Raw genomic sequence first — 21,785 nt, forward strand, 5'->3', positions numbered from 1 at the left:
CAGTAAATAAAGCAGCAGTGCCATAAACACATTAAGATGAGAAACCATCATTATAAGAAGAAACAGCCAACACCAGCACCCTTAGCTCTGCCCAGGAAATGGAAAGCTGTTTTTCAGTCCTTTCTATAAAAAACGGATTTTTAAACTTACCACCAAATGTGTATAGGGTAATACACACCCTGACACAAAGGGCTAGTGGAACATGGAGTGCCCATCATTTATCCACCACTCCCATTCAACATATATTTCATTAACTCAGAAACACTTTTTTTGTTTACTTCAAGGAGAAAATCATATGTTACATAATACTCATCATCTGGCCATTTCAACTATATATAGTTTGGGACATGTACAGTGATTATTTAATTTTTAGGAAAATAGAATTAATCTGCTCACTTTAGTAATGTAATGGGCAAGGTTACAAGACTACAGCTCAAGAATGCTCACAACTAATTGCAGCTGGTTGTCACTTCAAGCAATTTACAGAGAAATCACCTGAAAACCCCACCAACACCACATACCTTTAAGGCTGCAGGTGTTTTCAAGATTTGTAGAGAAAAAATAAAAAACAAAACAGGAAGAAAAGTCATGTGAGCTCCAAGTCTAGAGTTTAAGTATTCTTACTTGAAAAAATAAACTTTAAGCGTCTGTTCCGAGTTCTCAAATAATATCACATCTAAAGTGACTTAGCCAAGCTCTTATCATTCCCTAAAAAAAAAAGCATTCCCTCTGATTTTGGCTTTTTTTGTTATTACTGTTACTGTATACATTTTTTCTTTCTGCCTATTTTATCACCTATAATTTGACATTATGGAGTTACTTTGGGATAGTTGCATTTTAAAATTAGTATAGCTTTAAAAAAGAAGAGATGATAAAAAGAAATACATGAAAACCCTGAAACAGAATGAGTGAAACATACAAAATAAAACTTGTGTAGCTCCAAACATGAATCTTAAAATACGAAACTTAAATTTTCAATGTCAGGACTTCAGTCATCAGGCTGAAATTTACTAAACTGTTCCCTCCTCGCCTTGTCTGTTTTGGAGTGTTTCAGTTGCCTTTCCTTCTTCCAACAGCTGTGACAACTGTTAAAACAGTCAGTAAAATTAAGTCCGCTCTATAATCCTGTAGTCAATGTTACATTTTAATCAGAGGTTGAAAGGGATTCATGTGATGAGCACACTCATTTAGAATGATTAGACTGACACATATGTCAAAATGAGCAGATATATTATTTTCATCTATTTATGCTATCAGCTATTACTGCTATTAAATGTGAAACAAGCTTTCAAGTATTATGTTCTTTAATGTGCTGGCACATTTCCTAAAATAAAAAAAATACATAGTTAGAGGTTAACATTTTAAGCTCTCTTAATGGTGGTCAGTAAATTGTAGGAATCTTTTTAACAGCCTCCAAAGCAGAAACTGTCCAATATTTGCCTCTAAAACTGTATAACTCTGGTTTCATTTCTGTGTATATACACACACGTGATGGGGTTTAACCCAGTACAATTACTATGAATATTAATAGCATGTATAAATTCTGTGGTTTATTAATTGAGACAGAGAGGCAGATGTGTTGCTTACCATTAGATCTTTCTGTCTGTCCAGTGAACCACGTAACCATCAGAACTGCATCCAGACAATAAATCTGTATTTTTTTAAAGATGACTTTTAATTGAGCCAAAAAGAAAGCCAGTTTGAATCTTGCGCCAAAGCCAAAAAGGACATGTGCCTTGATTTCATTTAAATGCATCTGCTTTAAGAGGCTTATCTAAACGAATTATTCAAATTAGCTATAAGAAGTTAAATTCAAGGAAACTACTTCAAAAAGAAGCCTCTGGGGGATTTTAAAAGTTTGTTTTCTTTATTTATTTACTAGAGAAAGTTCAGAATCTGGATGTGCTTCGATAAGCCATTCTTCCTGATACGAAGACATTTTAAACTCTCCAGTTCTACAGCCCGAGGTACACTAACCTTCAAACTACACTTGAGTGGGCAGTCCTACCTTTGTTTATTTTTCATTTTTATTTTCCCACATCTTAAGGTTGTTTCTTCTCTTGAGTGTTTCAAACTGATGCAAGCACAGCCTTCTAATCTTTCAGTTCCTCCTGAATCTATCTCTTGGCTAATATTCCCTGTGTTAGTGTGGATGTGGGTAGGTGTGCGTGTGAGTGTGCATACACACACACTCACACTCACGCTCAAACATACAGGAGCAGCCACTGAGACTGCGAGTCACTTTTCATCTCTTAATTACAAAGCAATGCAATATGCAGTCACTAAGGACAGCTAGTGGACATCTACCTATAATGCACTACCTCATCTTCCAGAGTTTTATATTTTCTTCACAATCTATAGAGATAAATGTTTGCCAAGGGCACTCTTTTCAGAATTATAACAGTTGGTATTACTGTAATGTGAAAGCAAAGCAATATAACTGACTCAACAGAAAGGGAGATAAACCAGTGACAGCTCCGGTGATATACTAATATTTTATCTTAACAGTGGGTTGAAATTAAGTTTATGACCTACTCATTTACACAAAAATGCCTAATTTACTTCTCGTACCCCTTGCTCACCCCCCTTTAGTAATCTAAATATATATTTCCATGTGCATAAAGATATTCATAAATACTAATTAAACTGCATGTAAGAACGAAAGTACTTTCCTATATTTTCTGGACATAATAAATGAGACAAATTCACACTCTGAGCATTGTTTATTTAAGGGGAAAATTTTAAAGTCACTACTGTTTCTTCTTTAGATTTTTTCCCCCTTAAATATTTATAATGTGTGAAAATCTCATGTTACTTAATGGACTGATTTGTCAGTTAAGTGCTGACTTAACGCTAACCATGCAAATAACATTATTCTAGCCCAGAATTGCATAGTGCTAGTTTTTAAATTGTTCTCTGAAGGAGAATTAGTAAATGTGCAATTTTGCCTCTAACTCTGCGCGGTAAGAAATGACAAGGAGCTGAAAATATCTGTCAAACTGCAAATACATAAGAGGCACTCAATAGTATAAATCATTTTGAATATTGTATTTTAAAACATCTTTCCTTGGGAAAATGGGTCCTAGTAAAAGATGCATTTTAACAGTTCACTGAGCATTTGTGCCAAGTGCCTATTCTTAGCACCTGAATAAGAAGTGACTGTCACACAGCTGTTTTACTGACAGTCACTGAGCTTTGCCTCAAAGGTAACATTGTAGTCAGAGAACAATTCTCGACTTACTGAATTAGGAGATCACCCTCAACACAAAAGGCACAAGACAGACACAAACAAGCACTCGTGCACACAAAATACCCAGGGCATTACCTGAATCAGTGTGTAAAGATACAGTCTGTCCGCCCCCACCCCCGCACCCCCACGACGAGTTTAAAAAGGAAAGAAAAAAAAAAAGGTACCTACTCTTCCTCGTAGTGCAGGGAAAAAGATTCAGGAAGGCAAAGTTCTACCGAATCCATGTGCGACCGGCAACCATTATTTGTGCACCCCAGCTATAAATCAAAGTTTCCTTGACAGAGCACAGTGCAATTAACACAAATGTTCTCCTAGTGACAAGCCTATAGGCACAGCCAGTTGGGACCAAAGCTCTCACACTCTCCTAATCAAGGACTTAAAGCCCCGATTGGAGCTTATTAATATGAAGTAGGGCTTTACATATGCAGTCCCACCGGCCCAGCAGCGCAGCCGATTGGGGGGCCTCTGCCCAATCAGGAGGGAGGCGACGGGAGGCTGCACGGAGCGAGCGGAGCCAGGCAGGTAGGCAGGGTGCAGAGAGCCGAAGGGGGCTGGAAACTGAGAGTGGGCAGAGAAAAAGGGAGCGGAGAAGGGAGCGATTGAAACGCTCCCAATACATACTCTCGGGTTTGATTTTTTTTTTTCCTCCCTTCTCTCTCTTTTTTTCTTCTGGGAAGCTACAAAAGAAACATAACTAACTTAACTCTCTAAGCACTGGAGGGATTTGCCTTTGATTTCTAACCTAAGATCTCTTTTGCCTTGAAAAGGAGAACTCACGCAGACTCTCAGTTAATTTGGGAAAGGATTCTGCGGAAGGTAGAGAATTAAGTTTGTCCTGCCGTTGTCTGTGTTTTTATTACACCGGGGGCTGGTGCTTATTTGGTGCTGTACTTTCTCATGTATTCCTAATCATGTCTTTTCCTGTTTTCCTGATGTATGCTGGGCATTCAAAAAAAAAAAAAAAAAAGGCATTCTTGTAAATTGTTTGAGCATGTGAACTGGGATTGCCATCTCTGAGGTGGAATGCAGTTTTACACAACTACAGAAGAGGAAATAGTGACAATACAATTTGAGAGAATGCCTAAGTAAATTCTATGTGTAAACATTGCTATACCTGCGACTGTCTCTCTACATACAGATAAAACGCATAGCTTTTCAAAACAAAGGTAAACAACCGCAGGACAAATTGGCTTCTTCAGTTTTAGGGGTGGGGAAACTGACGGCTGTGGGGGTAAATAGCGAAATAAATCTCTCAATGTATTTTGAAAAAATAAAGACAGCATTTTTTTTTGTAGGGAGATTATTAATAAACAGTACACTAAAAGTATTTATATATATATATATATATATATATATATATATATATATATATAATTTCAATGCAAGCTTCCAAACTAAGAAGCATATATTTATATATATGATTTTACCCAAAACACACAGCTTTCAAATAATACGCGTGTACATATTTGTTTCTATACATAAGGCATCCTACATGCTTTAAAAAAAAATCAACCCAGAAACATTTTGTAAACCCTTACACAGTCTGGTCACTATAAGAACTAGTTTCAAACATATATAATTTACAAAACTGTTCAAAAAAAATAACAGGAAGCTATAAGAAGTGTGGCTTTTCCTCCTTCAATTGTGTATACCATGTCTTTAATTTCCATATAACAAAGAGTTTGCTTAGGTCCTATTTTAATCTACAGGATTTTTTTATACTAGCAAATGTACATTGGAATAGATACCAGCTATTTATGGCAAAGAGATAACTGCTACCTTATGGAGAGTGAAAAACCCACAATTTTGATATAATTCAGCTCTACTGCTTACCAACCTTTACGTCTTTAAGTCTTAAATGATAGAAATAGTATAATCTTTGAGATCAAAATAAATTAGTTCAGATATTCATCGAGTGTTAAATTCACAAAATTAGGACTCAACTCCCTCAACCCTCTCAAATTTTCTAGGTCTTTAAAAAACAAAACACTAAAATAGAGCAGGCACATTAAAATTCAGAATATAAAAATGACAGACATGATTTGGTCCCCCCACAGAAGAAAGCAATTTCACTGCCTTGTATTTAGCTATATCTAAGATATAGGCCTGATTCCTTTTATTTGTGTTCTAAATGCATACAAGTTTCTAGATCAGAACTCACAGAGCAAAAACTGTGCCTCAGAATACTGTATAAAAGCAGGTAGTAAAAGCTTAATTACCAGTAGCATTATGCTGTCTATATTGTTAAATGTGAACTCTGCAATTAAGATGTAAATTTGGTTGTGAGCAGTGAATTAAAAGAGCTTTGAGATGTAGAAGAAAATCCAAGCATTCTACAGACACTGAGAGGGAAAAAAAAAAGTCTATTCAGTCTAAAATAAGACATGTAATCATTTTACAATTAAAAAATAAGTAAAACAGGCATTTTGCAAAAGAAACATAATTTTTCTAAAATACACTGAAAGAAATATGGAAGGTAATACTGCATTACAAAGACAAAAAATCCTTTGGTTCACATGATTACTATCTTGATTTCTGAATAAACTAAAATTCTCAGGGTAAATAATAGATTCAATTGTGCACACTTTGAAAAAGATATACCAAAAAAAAAAAAAAAAAAAAAAGAAAGAAAGAAACTTTCTTTCCTGGTTTGGCTACGGATATTTCTTTAAAAAACATAAATTATTTAATGTACTGAATGCATCTTAATGTACTCAAAGAATGCATTCCGATTTTGCACCTGTGTAGAATCCTGTACTGTGTTCAGTTTCTTTGCATTATCATGCTGTGACAGAACCTGTTTATTACTCCTTTGAAATGGCTTTTTAAAGACAAGATTTGTAGTCTATTTACCGATGGACCTCAAGTCACCAAATTTCGTATAAGTGATCTTTTATTTCCCAGAATTTTCTTATTTCCCTTTGGGTACTTATTTGCCCTCATTATGATCCATCTGACTTCACTGGTGTATCATTTTAAACATATTTAGACTCATACTTATGCATAAGTCTTTTTTCTGTGCTCACAGAGAGACATGTACAAACATACAGTGTTGTCCCCACTGATCTTTCACTAACCATATTTCATCTACGCAAGGTGCAGTGTTCACTGAGCTCGCTGCTTTCTGAGTGACCAGACATGTACTAGGTTTGTAGAGTTGGATGTTTTCCCCTTGGGATCAAAGTGTCACCTGTACAAGTCAAGGACCTAAGGACTATACTTGTTGTCATGAATCCAGTTTAACCAATTTAAAATTTTTAAAAATATCCTCTTCACTAAACTTGTGAGACAGCTTCCAGAATATTTTATAAATATACAGCTCAGGGACCAGTCATCTCAAGAAACTTCCCTGGTCCCAGAATTTTCTCACCTTGAAGGAGAAAAAAATGGGTAATCATAGGAAATAAGTGTACCAGGAGTAATACTGAGCTTAAACCTTCATGAATCTCAATTACAAAGAATTTGGAAAAATACAAATAGATAAACAGCCTAGGATACACATATATTGCCAGTCTATACACTTCACAATCTTACCACAAGGAGTCGACCCAAATCAAGAAAAACTGAACCAAACAAAAGGATCTCTAGCGATTGTTTCACAAAGAATATTAATAAATTAGTTAATATCAGTCTATTATGCATCAGTCTCTGAGTGTATGCAGAGTTTCAATCTCTTCTTCCTTAAACAATGCAGTCACAAATATCCAAACAACTTCATTCTCAGTCCCCAACTAATGCACAGTCACCAAGCAGAGAATACACTTCATTTCTATTTGAAAGAACAGAATGGAAACAAACAAAACTCCAGTGGAAAAACAGGAAGATTCCTATAGTTGTATACACCAGACATTTTACTACATTTAAGTCAGAATCATTTCCTGCAACACTCTAACAAGGAATTCTTATGTTGCTAGAAGGTGATGAGAAATGCTTAGTCTTCCTGTTATTGCATATTAACAGCTATTTTTAGCTCCTACCTTGCTTTTCTGAAAATTAACAGGACTAATCTGCATTAAATATTCAAGTTTATCACTGTCATTTTTGAAGCAGATTTTTATTTTATGTTACACATTTGTCATTTGTTAAATATGTAAAACTAAACAAGGCATAACAAATTTAGATTTTCAAATTGCCTTGTAATCTTTCCTTGGGATCATAACATTTTTGAAAAGCTGTTTAACTTTTTGAACTGTTTTCCCTGCTGTTTTAAATGTGTCATGTATAATATAATATACCATCCCACAAAAAGCAAGCCAAGACAATTACAAGCTACTAGCTTTAACTCCAAAAGAATATCCACAACGAAGAACCTTGGGAAAAGAACCTAAAATGACAAGCAAGGCACCAGGCTCCCTTCTACTCCTCTGAGCTGTGTGGCCATGGGCAGGTGGCCTCACTTATCTGTCCCTCATTTCCTCATCTGAGAATTGGGATTTCTATTGTGCTATAAACCTGCTTAAGCACACACCTTTCCCGCTGACAACATGCAGACTTCTTTCGAAGTCAGGATGACTACTTTACACTATATTACCACCAGACCTCTATCAATTCATCATTCCTCATTTTCTGTTGCCTTTCATTTCTAGGGCACAGGCTTTGATATTTAAATTATTGTCTCGATTGGCAAGAAGCAATCATTTCTACTGAAAGTGATCGCTTCCACAGAAGCACTAATAAAAACCTTTCCTTTTGACAAACCTCTTGTCCTATAAACCCATCCCATTCCCAAATTATGGAGTCTATATAAAAAAAGCCCATTCTCTGGGGAGCAATTGTCTCACCTCCATAACACACCAAACTCTTTCCCACTGTGTTTGTGAAAGTTGATGGAAAAAAAAAGAATCAGAGAACGACAGAGAAACAAATAGAGGCAATTCAGTTTCTGTTTAATTAATTCAGGATTATTTCACTTTCATTTTGTCAAACTAATAATACACATAGAGAAATGTCAGTAAAAATTAAATTATAAACTACAGTAGCTCCAATGGGAAAACTGACTTTAGTTAGGTTGTATTTCCATCATACCCTGGTAAGATTCCAAATGCATTTTATAGTATCCTACAAGCTTTCTATAATCCGTATGGCATGTATTTACAGAGCAATACTTAACGTTTTGAGATTATACATTAATAAATGAGTTGCAGTTATATTCTTTCCTGAATGTTAAGCACCATGAGCTAAATGCAGAAAACATTCAAGGTCAATGTCCCGTTTTAGACCTTTTCAGGCAGCTATAATATTATGATAATCAAGCTTAAAATATTCCTATAGAAAGAGTAAATTAGCCTTTTCACTTGAAAGATGATTATGATAAACAATAAACCTAAGAGAGGACAAAATCCCTATTTTTAAAAGCCATAAATTGTTGACTCAATCATGTGTGTGATAGTGTTGTCCAAAATAAAGGGTAGTTAACTCTGAGGGGAAGGTGGGGGCAATAGTGGAGATAGAGAAGGAGGGGGAAGTGGAACAAATATGACAGATTCCAGAATAAGCAATCCATGCTTTGATACCGGTAAAATGATCAAATTACCTACCTTAACCACCCCATTCAACATAGAGTATATTTGAGTCTAAAAAAAATATATCATGAAACATCAAAAAAAACACAATGTTATTTTTTCCCGATGTATATGTATGTTTAATACAATTTAAAAGCTCCCTTTTCCTATGGCTTCTGTTAATCCTTTTGTCCGAATTTTCAAAGGACTAGTTAAAAAAAAAAAAAAAAAGTAAGATATTAACATCTGGTGTCCATATAAACAGGTTTAAAGAGTTATACTTTTTTTTGATGTTTGAACTCTCTGACACACTTCTAAGATTTCTTTTTATCAGTGACTATGTTTGATAAGAGTCTCTTTCCCCCAACCAAGGCAAATTAATTAGAGGTGTGTGGATTTGTCGTAACTCGTAGAAGGTTTTAGAGTAAAAGGTTACAGGCCATTCTGGAACATGCCTTGGGCTCAGATTCCAATTACGAGGGGTGAGGCTTTGGACTGGAGTCAGCTTCACGCATCTTAATCTCAGTTTCTCAGCTACTAAATGGGAATAACAATAACAACCTTGTAGAATTCTTACAGGGATTAAGCAGGTTAAACCAATGTAGCACAATATCTGGCCCCAGTTTGGAGGACCATATGATCCAGTGGGCTGAGGAAATTTGGGCTTGTGCCAGTTGTCCCAGCATAACAATTTACTGTAGCACCTTCTTACACCCTCAGTAGTACCCCCGTTTGGAGAATAAATTTTATTGTCATCCTACAATTAGTGAGCCTTCCATAAATGTTAGCTGTATTATTTTTAAATCTTTAAAAATTATTTTACAAAATTTTAAAACTGAATAGAGAGAGGCAAGAGAAAGGCACTGTAATTCATTTGCCTCCGTCTCTGAATAGGAAGACACTTGGTACAGAAAAGAAAGTGAAGTGCAGTTATATTACATTATGAATTGCTTGCCATACTGCCACATATACATTGGCTGCAAGAAATGAAAGGGAAAACTAAAAGATGTTCCACTTAAAGTTACCATCATGTTTTCTGCATGGGTATGAGGAAGACAGACTTGGGAAAGTTAACTGATTCTGCTGACTCTCCAGAGAATTCAATTGTACATTGTTCAGCAGAAAGAAGGGGAGAGAGAAATTGCTCATACTCCATTTCTCTTCCTTTAAGACACTTCTTCCACATCCCTCTACTCTAGCAGTTCAGTCAATAATGCTGTTGATTTTATTACTATCCCAAGCACAAGCTCATTCACTTAGGAGCTCTTTTGATCAGATATCCCAAGAACTCAATTTCTTCACAAGGCTTTGCTCTTGTTACATTGAATGGCCACTAATCTATGGCAGCACAGAAAGTCTGGGCAATGGGGAATTACAGGCTGGGAAAGACCATAGGGATTAAGAGTCCAGCCTGGTTACTTTACAGGTGAAGAAAATCAGCCTCAGAATGGTTAAGAGCCTTAACCCAGGTTACACACCTAGGTAGTAGGAAAGCTCCTATTAGAAAAGATTACATTTCTCCCCTTTCCAGCGCTTGGTTAGCAACAAGCTACCAATGTTAATGTCACAATTGTTGACAATATACTAGTGCATAGAACTCCGATGGAGATCTGAACCCTCTGAGGACAAAGGTCCCCGTAAAAGCCAAGGGACATCTGACTCTAAGAGATTAATATCCAAGTATAAACCAAATGGTCCTCCACTTTCTCTAAAAGCTTAGAGAGATTAAAAAAAAAAAAATCACATACTGAAAAAGAAGTGGGAATGTACTGGTAGAAATAAATTCTGTCTTCTCCCCAGCTAATTATTGTCCTTCTATAAGCATATTTTAGCTATCATTTCCTTCAGGGATTCAGTTTTGTTAAATGACCACACCTTTCCCTACTCTATCTGATTGTAATCCATCAGCTGGGCTGGGTCTGACCGTGTCCCCAGGGCCAGTAATGGAACTCAAGAAATATTCCTGTCAATGTTATAGGAACACAATGGATATGTCTTGGATGAGTGAATGAATGAATGAACTAATAACCAATGCTACTACTCAGTTTATTATTCAGTTTAAGGGAGACTGCCAAATTTAATGAGATAATTCAGCTGGGTAACTAGACTAATATAGAAAGAATTTAAAAGATGAGTGGAAAAAAATAGGTAAATGACGAGGCAGAAGGTTCATAGAAAAAGATAAAAAGGAAGAAAGGATTGAGGATGAGGCCTACTCCTTGCTACACTAAGGCGCTCCAGCACTTCATCATCATTTATTCTTCTGACAGCTAAGGAGGAGCACTGTAGAATCATTGCTTTCTTCCTCCACTTTCTAATTTCCATGTTTTGCAAATATTCATATTGACTGAGTATTGGATAATGAAAACAATTAGTATTCAAACAAAACCAAACAAAGCTGCCATATCAGGACCTAAAACTGTGACCCTTCCCAGGGTAACATGGAAACATTTTCTCATTTAATCTGACAGCAAGTGCTTTTAAAAATCATGATCCTGCCAGATATGTCCTGAAAACAAATTTTTTTAAGTGCTCAAAAATGGTTCTTGTATGCAACATAAAATTTCTATATTAAGGATTCTAAGTGCTTTTCATTTCCTAAAGATTTCTTTGGTTAAGTGTCAACAAGGATCCCATGAAAAACGGTCACAGAGTTCCTATTTCTTTTTTTTTTTCAGAGTTCCTATTTCTATGAGATGTTTTACTGGAGCAGCAGTGAACACCGAATACTTTTAGTGGGGAGGTGGATTTTTCCCCTTATGGAGAGAAGAAGGAAATCAATCAGCAGAAAAAGACAAAGGTTTTCCCTTTAGGCCACTCTTTACTTACTCCCTGAAATTTTTTAAACAAGACCTGTGTGTTTTGCTTGATGATTTCATTGCAAGAGCAAGGCCCCGATGAGAACATATCACGTTCTAGAGAGCCAAGCATTATTTCTAGAAAACCACATTTTGGATGCAAAAAAGAGTGAGATTTCCTGGTTCAATTATTAAACACTGTATGCATGTATCAAAATATAATATGAACCCCCAAAATATGTACAACTATTACATATCAATTTTAAAAAGAGAGAGTGAGACAAAGAATTCCTCTCCCGTTTCTGTGGTACATTAAATTACCAGGAATGGTGATGGGCGAAGGGCATGAGGACTACTCGGACACTGAAATCCTGGGGCTCTTCTCTCACCTGCAGTTGGTAACTAAGTGCGCAGCTATTTGGATCACGAACGTTTACCCAATCAAACTGTGTTACAGAAAAGCAAATAATTATAAAGACCCTTTTTTCTAGAGTTCAGTTACCAGTTGATTTAGGAAACTAAATAAATCAAAGACCATTTTCATTAGTGAGAAAAGATACGGATTAATTCATCTTTGATAAATAAGAACTTTAAACAAAAAAGTGAAATTTAACAGGGGCAGATTTTTTAAACTTTTATATTTTTAAAATAGAAAAGTTAGCTGTTTAGAACATTGTAAAATTCTAATTAAGAAGTGAAATATCCAATATTTTTGCTATAATTTAACATGAACAAAGAATTTTCACGTGCTTCTTTTATTCCTCATGACAACTCGCTGTAGCAGGTAGAAACTTCATTATATTATCATCCCCATTTTATAGGTGGCAACACTGAGATTCAAAGAGTTTATTGATAGCCCAATGGCACTCAGTTTTCATACTGCAAAGTTATCATCTGAATTTACTGTTTTTTTTCTTTTTTTGAGACGGAGACTTACTCTGTCACCCAGGCTGGAGTGCAGTAGCGCAATCTCAGCTCACTGCAACATCTACTGCCCAGGTTCAAGCGATTCTTTTGCCTAAGCCTCCCAAGTAGCTAAGACTATAGGCATGTTCCACCACGCCCAGCTAATTTTTGTATTTATAGTAGAGACAGGGTTTCACCATGTTGGCCAGGCTGGTCTCAATCTCCTGACCTCGGGTGATCCGGCCCCCTCCCCCGCCCCTTGGCCACCCAAAGTGCTGGGATTACAGGTGTGAGCCACTGTGCCTGGCCTGTTTTTCTTTACCTGTTTTTTTTTTAATTCTACCTCTTTTGCACTCCCAATCTCAAGCTGTTTCCTATAAATCTTTTTGTATCCTCTTAAAAGGACACATAGGTGTATTGAAGATTATTCATCAGCATGTATTTTTGCTCACCAATGAATAGTTTTGTTTTAGGAAAATGTAATAAGGCTGTTCCTAACAATTCTATGCACTATTCTTACTTTCTTACTCAGGGAAAACTCACCTTTAGGTGCCTGCTATGTACCAGGCCATGTATCAGTTTCCTGGAATAAACACATACAATACTGGTGAAAATTTACAATACGAAAAGGAAACCACTGGGCATGGTGGTGTGCACCTGTAGTCCCAGCTACTCCAGAGGCTGAGGAAGGAGGATTGCTGGAGTCCAGCAGTTCAAGGCACCAGTGTGCTATGATCGCACCTATCTATGAATAGCCACTGAACTCCAGCCTGCAAACATAGTGAGACCCCATCTCTAAAATTTAAAAAAGAAAAAAGGGGGAAACCCTGTGATCTCAATATTTTCCCCTCTTCATTGAGAATCTTACTCTGGTTTAGTATAGCTCCAAATTGACTGTTTTCTCTTTCCCAAGTTTCCCAGCCACACAACCACAATAAAATTCTAGGATACATGAGCTAAGAGACCAAGAGACTTAAGGAGGAGCAAATCATTCTTCATTAAGACAGAAACAACAACAATCCAAAAAACACAATTCAACTTTAAAACTACCATATTTGCTTAGAATTTTTCAAAGATTCCCTTCTTAATAAAATAGAACTGTGATCAACCCAAACAGCGGAACAGCTCTTAAACATTTGTGTTTCCTTCAGAATTATTCTATTTCATCTCTGTAACCTTTCCAGCATGCAGTATAAGGGGATTTTTGGTCATAGTACCAGGTGTTTCGGGGCCTGGGTATGTTATTGCTAAGAAGATCTTGGGAAAAAACTTGCCTGCATTTTGCCTTCCCTATCAGCAAAGATGATGAAATAGACAATCTTAGCTTTAATGGGCTTTTCCTGTGGTGAGAGCTTTCCAGTACTGCCCACGTTCTGCCCCAACATTGACTTCATTGCCATCAATTGAGCATTTAAATCTATTCAATTATTCAATCCTAATCAATATTTTGAGATGTAAAGAAAGTAAATGTAAATGTTTTGTTCATTTTTACCAGACTTAATTCATGTGCTCTTATTGGAGGAGAAAGTTACATAACTATAAATAAACAATTGCAAAAAAAAAATGTGTTGGGGGGGCTCCTTTCCTTGTAATTCTGGCTCTCATTTAGTCAGCTATAATATTTAGCAACAATGCACAGGGTAGATAAAACACTCTCAGGCCAGGCATGGCGCAGTGGCTCACGCCTATAATCCCAGCACTTTGGGAGGCTGAGGTGGGCGGATCACCTGAAGTCAGGAGTTCGAGACCAGCCTGACCAACATAGTGAACCCGTCTCTCCTGAAAATACAAATTAAGCCAGGCGTGGTAGTGGGTGCCTGTAATCTCAGCTGCTTAAGAGGTTGAGGCAGGAGAACTGCCTGAACCAGGGAGGTGGAGGTTGCAGTGAGCAAATTGCACCACTGCATTCCAGCCTGGCTGACAGAGTGAGAGACTGTCTTTTAAAAAAAACAAACACACACACACACACACTCAAGTGTTTCCTCCTTTGGGAAGCCTTCCTGAAGGGCCACCAGACAGAATCAATGGCTTTCTCCTCTGTGTCCATTATGCTTCACACTCACTGGTCTAACTGGTTTGTGTCAAGGTAGATTGTCCTCATGTGTCTCTGCCTTCCATTGAGTAAACTTCTTGTGACCTTTACTCCTCTGCACTGTGCTGAGCACTGTAATCTAGACATTTTAGACTCTCAACAAATATCTGCCAAATAAATTCCTGATTTTGGCAAAAATATTCACAATCATTGATATGGTTTGGGTATTTTGTCTCCTCCAAATCTTATATTAGAATATGACCTCCAGTGTTGGAGGTGGGCCTAGTGGGTGGTGTTTGGTCATGAGGGCAGATGTCATGAATGGCTTGGTGCTGTCCTCGCAGTGATGAGTGAGTTCTCACTCTAGCAGTTCATCTGAGAGTTGGGTGTTTAAAATTTAAAAGTGTGTGGCCCCTCTCCCCTCTCTTTTGCTCCCTCTCCCACCATGTGACACGCCACTTCCCTTTCACCTTCCGCCATGATTGTAAGCTTCCTGGAGCCTCACCAGAAGCAGATGATGGCACTTATGCTTCTTGAACAGTCTGTAGAACTGTGAGCCAAAATAAACCTCTTCTCTTTATAAATTGCCCAGCCTCAGATCTTTCTTTATAGCAGGGCAGCAACAGATTAACACACTCATACAACTTGATATTCTTTTTAATGAGTTTCAACTTTTCTATGAAAAAATTTTGTTGATATTTTAATGGGGCTAATATATTAACTCTTTCAAAATTAGCTACTCATTAAATGAAACATTTTGACTTATGAAGAAAGGAGTGTTATTTTTGAATTTTCCCCTTCTACGCTATAAATTGAAAAAAAATGTTGGCTACATATTTCCATATTCATCTTTTTTTTTTCTTTTTGATGAAGTCTCCCTCTGTCACCCAGACTGGCAGACTGGAGTGCAGTGGCACAGTCTTGGCTCACTGCAACCTCTGCCTCCCGGGTTCAAGTGATTATTCTCCTGTCTCTGCCTCCCAAGTGGCTGGGATTACAGGTGTTTGCCACTACATCCGGCTGATTTTTATATTTTTAGCATAGATGGGGTTTCACCATGTTGGCCAGGCTGGTCTCGAACTCCTGACCTCAGGTGATCTGCCTGCCTTGGCTTTCCAAAGTGCTGGGATTACAGGCATGAGCCACTGCACCCAGCCTCATTTTTTTTTGTTTTTGAGACAGAGTTTGGCTCTGTAACCCAGGCTGGAGTACAGTGACATGATCATAGCTCACTGTACCCTCAAACTCCTGGGCTCAAGGGATCCTTCTGCCTCAGCCTCCTGAGCAACTGGGAATATAGGTATGTGCCACCATACCCAGCTAATTAAAAAATTTTTTTGTAGAGACAGGGTCTTGTTTTATTGCCCAGGCTGGTTTCAAACTTCTGGCCTCAAGTGAACCTCCAGCCTCAGCCTCCCAAATTGTTGAGATTATAGACGTGAGCCACCACACCTGGCTCATCTTTTTCTTAAGACAGGGTTGTGCAGCAATGGCAAATCCCTGCCCTGTCTCCACCCCTGTCACCCATAAGAGAACCTCTAGAACAATCATTCACTAGTTTTCAATCTTTAACATTATAAATACATCTGCATACTTACGTAGCCCTGACTGGTATCAACTAATTAAATAATTTACTTAAAAATTTCAGGCCAGGCACGGTGGCTAACACCTGTAATCTCAGCATTTTGGGAGGCCAAGGCGGGTAGATCACGATGTCAGAAGTTCAACACCAACCTGGCCAAGAGGGTGAAACCCAGCTCTACTAAAATTACAAAAATTAGCCGGGCGTGTGGGCGGGTGTCTGCAATCCCAGCTACTCAGGAGGCTGAGGCCGAGAATTGCTTGAACCCAGGAGGCGGTAGTTGCAGTGAGTTGAGATAGCGCCACTGCACTCCAGTCTGGGCTGCAGAGCGAGATTCCTCATCTAAAAAAACAAAAAAACAAAAATTGCTCTCCTGGGTCACTATACTCACGTTCACTTGAGAAAGATAAGAGGAGGGGAATTCTCAAGTGTCCATTACTAGGGTATTAATGAGTAACCTTTCTAGACCGTTTGATCCATTCAAAATATAAAGCTTCTAGGGACTATTTTAACTGTGGTATTTATCCCCTCAAGTTGATGTCACACTGAATTTTAGGGTCAGGGTAAAAGTACCATCTCTGAAGTTCCCCCATCTTTCTCAGAGAAGCAAGATGTGGTAGAAGAACAGCTGAGGAAGAATCTTGGTCATTTGTACCCTTGCACTAAGTGCTGCATTTTGCTGGGCTTCAGTGAATGAGAGGGAACCAGTGCAATCATTTTCAAAGTGTGGATTCCAGACCAGCAGAATCTCCAGCAACCAGAAGCTGGTTGAAAACACAAATGATCAGGTTCCACCCCAGACCTACTGGGTCAGAAACTCTAGGGGTAGAGCCCTCCAGGTCATTCTGGGGCATGCCAAGATGTGGGAACAGGATCTCTGTAGACCTGTTTCACTCTAAAATTCTACAGCTTCATCATCAGGAACAGAGCTTTTATTAAAAACCAGTGACTCAGAATTTGCTCTGTTATTCGTATATGCTCCACCCCCAGACCCTAGGTTTTTCAAACTTCCTGTTTCAACACGCAGAGTCTTAAAAATCAAATCCTGCAAAAAGAAATACCAAATAAATCAATAACTAAAGTGATGCTGGCTGCTACAGCTCAGTTTGCAGACAGGAATGTGCTCCTTGAACTTTTAAAAACTCTAAATTCAGTTCTTTCTCTGGTTAGTATAAACCTCTTGGTTCACTCAGCTGCATCTGCTTTAAAATTTGAAGCAAAAGCCTTAATTGGAGGAGACAGATATGGTGACCAGAAAAGCTGCAGACAGTGGTTTCGAGCCTGGCTTCTGCTATTCTTTAGCTGGTAGACAGGTGAGCTGGTGGGTTAAAGTCTTACATGTCTCAGTTTCCTCATTTTAAACATGGTGATGACTCCAATCTCATATTGTTGCTAAGGGGATTAAATGACATGGTCTATATATCATTAGTCTCAACCTTTGAAAAATTCCAATCTTCAGGCCTCACCCCAGCCAATTAATTTAAAATCTTTGGCATCAGGAGTTTTGAAATCTCCCAGGTGAATTCAATATGCTGCCAAAGTAGAGACTGAAACCCACTGGTAAATTACTTAGCCCAGGTCCTGGAATCATTATTTTACCATTATTGAACCACATAAAAGACGTGTATGTAAGAGCATAAACTTTGATATGAGATGGCTCATTTTAATCCTGGCTGTACAGACTGTTGGCTGTGTGACCTTGGGCAAGTACCTGAATTCTTGGTTTTATCATCTGTTAAGAACAGTTAACAAGAAGGGATTAAAATAAAAAAAACAAACTTATCTGCTTACTCCATAAAATTGTTGTGAAAACAAATAAGATAAATCCAAACTCACTGTGAATGATGCAAGTATAAGATTTGTCCTTACATACAGCCCACAAAAACTATCAGTGGCTTGTGTTAGATGCCAAGTCACCAAATGCAAGTGACGTCCAGACCTTCACTAGTTATGCAGATGAAACATCACTTTTTTTTTGAGGCCACACTAATTCCCCAAAGCTCAACCATGATCTTAGGATGAGATAATCTGGTTCCACATTGGAATCACCTGGAGACTCTCAAAAACTACAGCTGCCTGGGTCTCACCCAAACTCAGTGAAAATCTCTGAGGGTGGGGTCCATACAGAGGTATTTTGGGATAAGATCTACTGGGGATTCAAACTGCAGCCAATATTAAAAAGAAGGAAAAAGGTGAAGTTAACCGGTGGGGAAGGGACTTAGGGTAAAGTGAACACCATCTGTGGACTTCTGCTTTTGTATTGACACAATGCTGAGAAACCAAATTTCCAGGGATCCATCAGTTTATGAAACTTTACTAAAGTAAGTCCTATACTGCCAACCATCTAAGGAGAAAAAAGTGAACCATGAAATGCTTATCAATGAAGAGCTAAGTATAATGTAAAAGTCTCTTCTAAACACTATGCTTCAGGGTAAAAACAGATGTGAAATGGTTAAACAAAACCTGTGGTATCACAAGACAATAAAATTTAGTTGCTTTTCATTTTCTTCCTTATATTATTATGTATTGTTTGAATAATTTTATAATGAATGCAGATTGTTTATGAATAGAATGTAGTAAGGGAAAAAATAGATAAGTAGGAGGAAAGTATGAAATGGACAGACAGTAAAATAAATGCTAGAGCTGAGAAAGATGGAACAGCGTGCACTTATCAGTAAAAAAATTCTAGGATTCTCAAAGTGCTGGCAGATTCCTGAATACACACCAATGTTTCACTTCTCTCTGCCTAGCAAAATCTTACTTATCCTTTTTTAAAAAATTGTTTATTATTTATCTTTGAGACATGGTCTCACTGTCACCCAGGCCTGTCACACAAACTGGAGTCCAGTTGTGCAATTATAGCTTTCTGCAGCTTCAAACTTCTGACCTGAAGTGATCTCCCACCTCAGCCTCTCGGAGCACTGGGATTACAGGTATGTGCCACTGCAACCAGCCCCTACTTATCCTTAATACTTAGTTTACCTTGGAGTGGAGGTCAGGGTAGGCTCCCTGTAGGATAGAGACCTCAGCATCCCTCTATCATCTTGATTAACCAAATGCTATTGAAGTTTTCTTTGTATTTATCTGATTCTCCCATGACTGTAAGCCTCTTGAGAGTAAAACTGCATCCTGTTCATCTTTATAAATAATCCTGACACTGATAGACAAGTGCATAAAAGGTATCTCCAAAGATTCATTAAAGTGAAGAAAAAAAGCTGTCTGGCTGTGGGAAACAGGCAGAATAAGATGTGATATAAACATAGCTCTACATAAGCTATTTTTTAAATAAAAACAAAACGAAGACAAGTCCTACCCTTGTAAACTATCTTCTGTGATCTTTCGGACTTTCTATTTGAGGTTAACAGTGAAGAGTTTCCAGCATTCATTGTTCAGTGGGTTTAACAGAAAGGTGCTCTGAAACTGCAAATCATTTGATCCTCTGATGATTGGTATGTAGAGTTTATACCAGTAGTTCTCAAAAGGAAGCATCAGTATCACCCAGGAACTATTAATGTAAATTCTCACCCCGTCTCGGAGAAACCCTGGGGATCAGCAATCTGTGCATTATCAAGTCCCCCAGGTGATTCTGATGCATGTTCAAGTTTGAGACCCACTGGTCTAAACTAAAAGATTTAGAAGAAATGAAAAGCCAGCTCACTGCTAACTCCTTTTCAAAGTCAATTTCACTAATATGGCTCTCCTATATGTGCCATGGAACCCCAAACTCTGATGAGCAAGTATTTCAGAACAGACCAAGACACATCTCAACTGTCCTCCCGCCCCTCAGGAGAATGAAGTTTGAGATGCAGAGAACAAGCCTATCTCTTTCCTACAGCGTATCCTGCCAGACTCCATTCCTCACTCTGTTCCCTGCAGATTGTCTTGTAAATGTGGCCACAGACACATCTTCAGTCCTGAGTCCGACTCCTGACCTCGGCTATGTTAGCCCCTTTGCAGCTGAAGAACCACCCCTTGGATCACTGACTTGCTATTATTCTATGCTTAATAGCCCCGACCTGTGCAATATTTTTTTATCTGGCTATGGTCCTATCTCTAAATTCTCTATTTTGAATGAATACCGATTTTGTGACATGAAGTCTGCTATATAATGAAATGCAAACAATGAAAAGGCTAAATCAGTTTACAAAAAATCTATTTGTCAAACAGTGTGGAGATGTTCCCAATTTAGTCTGGGCAGTTCATGCAGCTCTTGATAAGGGAGTTAAAAACCTAGCTGTTCACAGAATGAAAATAAAGGCATCTGCACCACAGATATATTTTCCTTTCAAAAGTCTTTGTTGTAACTTGTAGCTAATTAAATGCCCTTACACAAGAGGTGCACACACACAGCAAAATCAGAGAATATTTTTACAAGGGAGCCCCAGAGAAGAGAAGAGCGCAACACAAGCTTCCCACTACCATCTCTTATATTCCATTTACATTTCTATACAGCTTCATCAGCCTGACAAAAAAAGCACAAGGGGAGGCCTTTTTTGTTCAATTTTGGACTAGAGAGATTTCTAAGCCCTGCAAAGGAACGTGCTTAACATTAAAAAAAAAGAAGAAAGAAAGAAAAAAAGAAAGAAACTGTAACCCTGCCTTAGATGCTTGTGGAGAAATAATGCTTTCTACACACCTTTCTGTATCACCGACTGAGGAACTAAAAAATTATCAAGAACTTAAAGTGTTCCATTTTTTTTTTAAATTTGTAGTGTTTTCTCCTCACTCCTAGAGATTATTTGCAGGCAGAGGTGCCCCTGTATTAAGCTCCACATTTATTGGAGTGGCTTTGAATTTACCATGTCACATTCATCAAAGTGAGATTTTATATATATATTGACGTTCTTTCATTTTTCCACCTTCTGAATTTAACTATTTCATTGGGCAGAATTTAAAGTGTTAATTCTCAGATGAATTTTGTTTTAAGTCATGTACGAAATTGGTTCTCAATATAACTGGCATTGAGTTATCACAGTCCCCCTTCTCTCTTCTTTCACGCCCCCGTCCCCATATGGGAAGACTGTCCAACATAATGGAATAGCATTGGATATAAAAACAGAACATTGTCTAAACAGAAGAACCATTACTAGAGAATCGAAAGCTCTTTGGGGTCAGGGTAATTTATATTATAATTATTTCTTTATACCTGTTCACAATCCTGTGTCACTACATGTGTGGACCCCTCAGGCTAAAACACCAACCTCACAACCCCTTTTTAACACTCCCCCACCCCTACGCACACCCCCAAAATACCCCCCCTACACATACACACACATATACCTCGTTTCCATACAGAAACTCAGATCACCTCCTCTCCGGAGGCATCTCTTATCCTGCCATTCTTTAGCATTTTCATATCTGTACATAATTTTACTTCTCTTATTAAACTGTAAGCTCCTTGAAGGCAGAGACCCTGTCTCATCTCAGAATGCTTGGAACACAGCTTAGGGCCTGACAGATTGGATGTTTTTGAACAGGCTATTTAATGAATAAATGAAGGAATGCAAGCTTAGCTGAGCAATTGCTTTCTGAGCTTTGAATTCTTACTATTATGAGCCAGACGAATTCATGCAACCCTCTTGATGTCAAAAAATACCACTTTCGTACATGGGTACTTGGAATACACTTGTCAACTTTTAAGTCCTATTGGTTCTGACTCTAAATCATCTCTGCATTCTCAAAGTTAAATTCCAACTGCCTGAATTTCCTCACTGGT

General features: G+C 37.9%; 1 protein-coding gene across 14 annotated transcripts in view; it reads right to left on the reverse strand.

Moving 5' to 3' along the window:
• ESRRG (estrogen related receptor gamma) overlaps positions 1-21,785 on the reverse strand; it is a 643,587-nt gene that overhangs the window by 223,684 nt on the left and 398,118 nt on the right. Inside the window, exon 1 of one of the 14 annotated variants that reach the window (XM_012459663.3) lies at positions 3,419-3,622. The exons of 12 other annotated variants lie outside the window; for them this stretch is intronic. In XM_012459663.3, coding sequence (XP_012315086.1) covers positions 3,419-3,474 — 56 coding nt within the window. In that variant the 5' untranslated portion in view covers positions 3,475-3,622. Of the gene's footprint in view, positions 1-2,008; positions 2,232-3,418; positions 3,623-21,785 lie in introns of those variants that run through there. One more of the 14 variants, XM_012459664.3, reaches the window with a different exon arrangement.

This window comes from Aotus nancymaae, unplaced genomic scaffold (assembly GCF_030222135.1).
Source record: "Aotus nancymaae isolate 86718 unplaced genomic scaffold, 86718_ANA_hifiasm-v0.15.2.pri h1tg000032l_0, whole genome shotgun sequence".
In the NCBI taxonomy this organism is placed as follows: Eukaryota; Metazoa; Chordata; class Mammalia; order Primates; family Aotidae; genus Aotus; species Aotus nancymaae.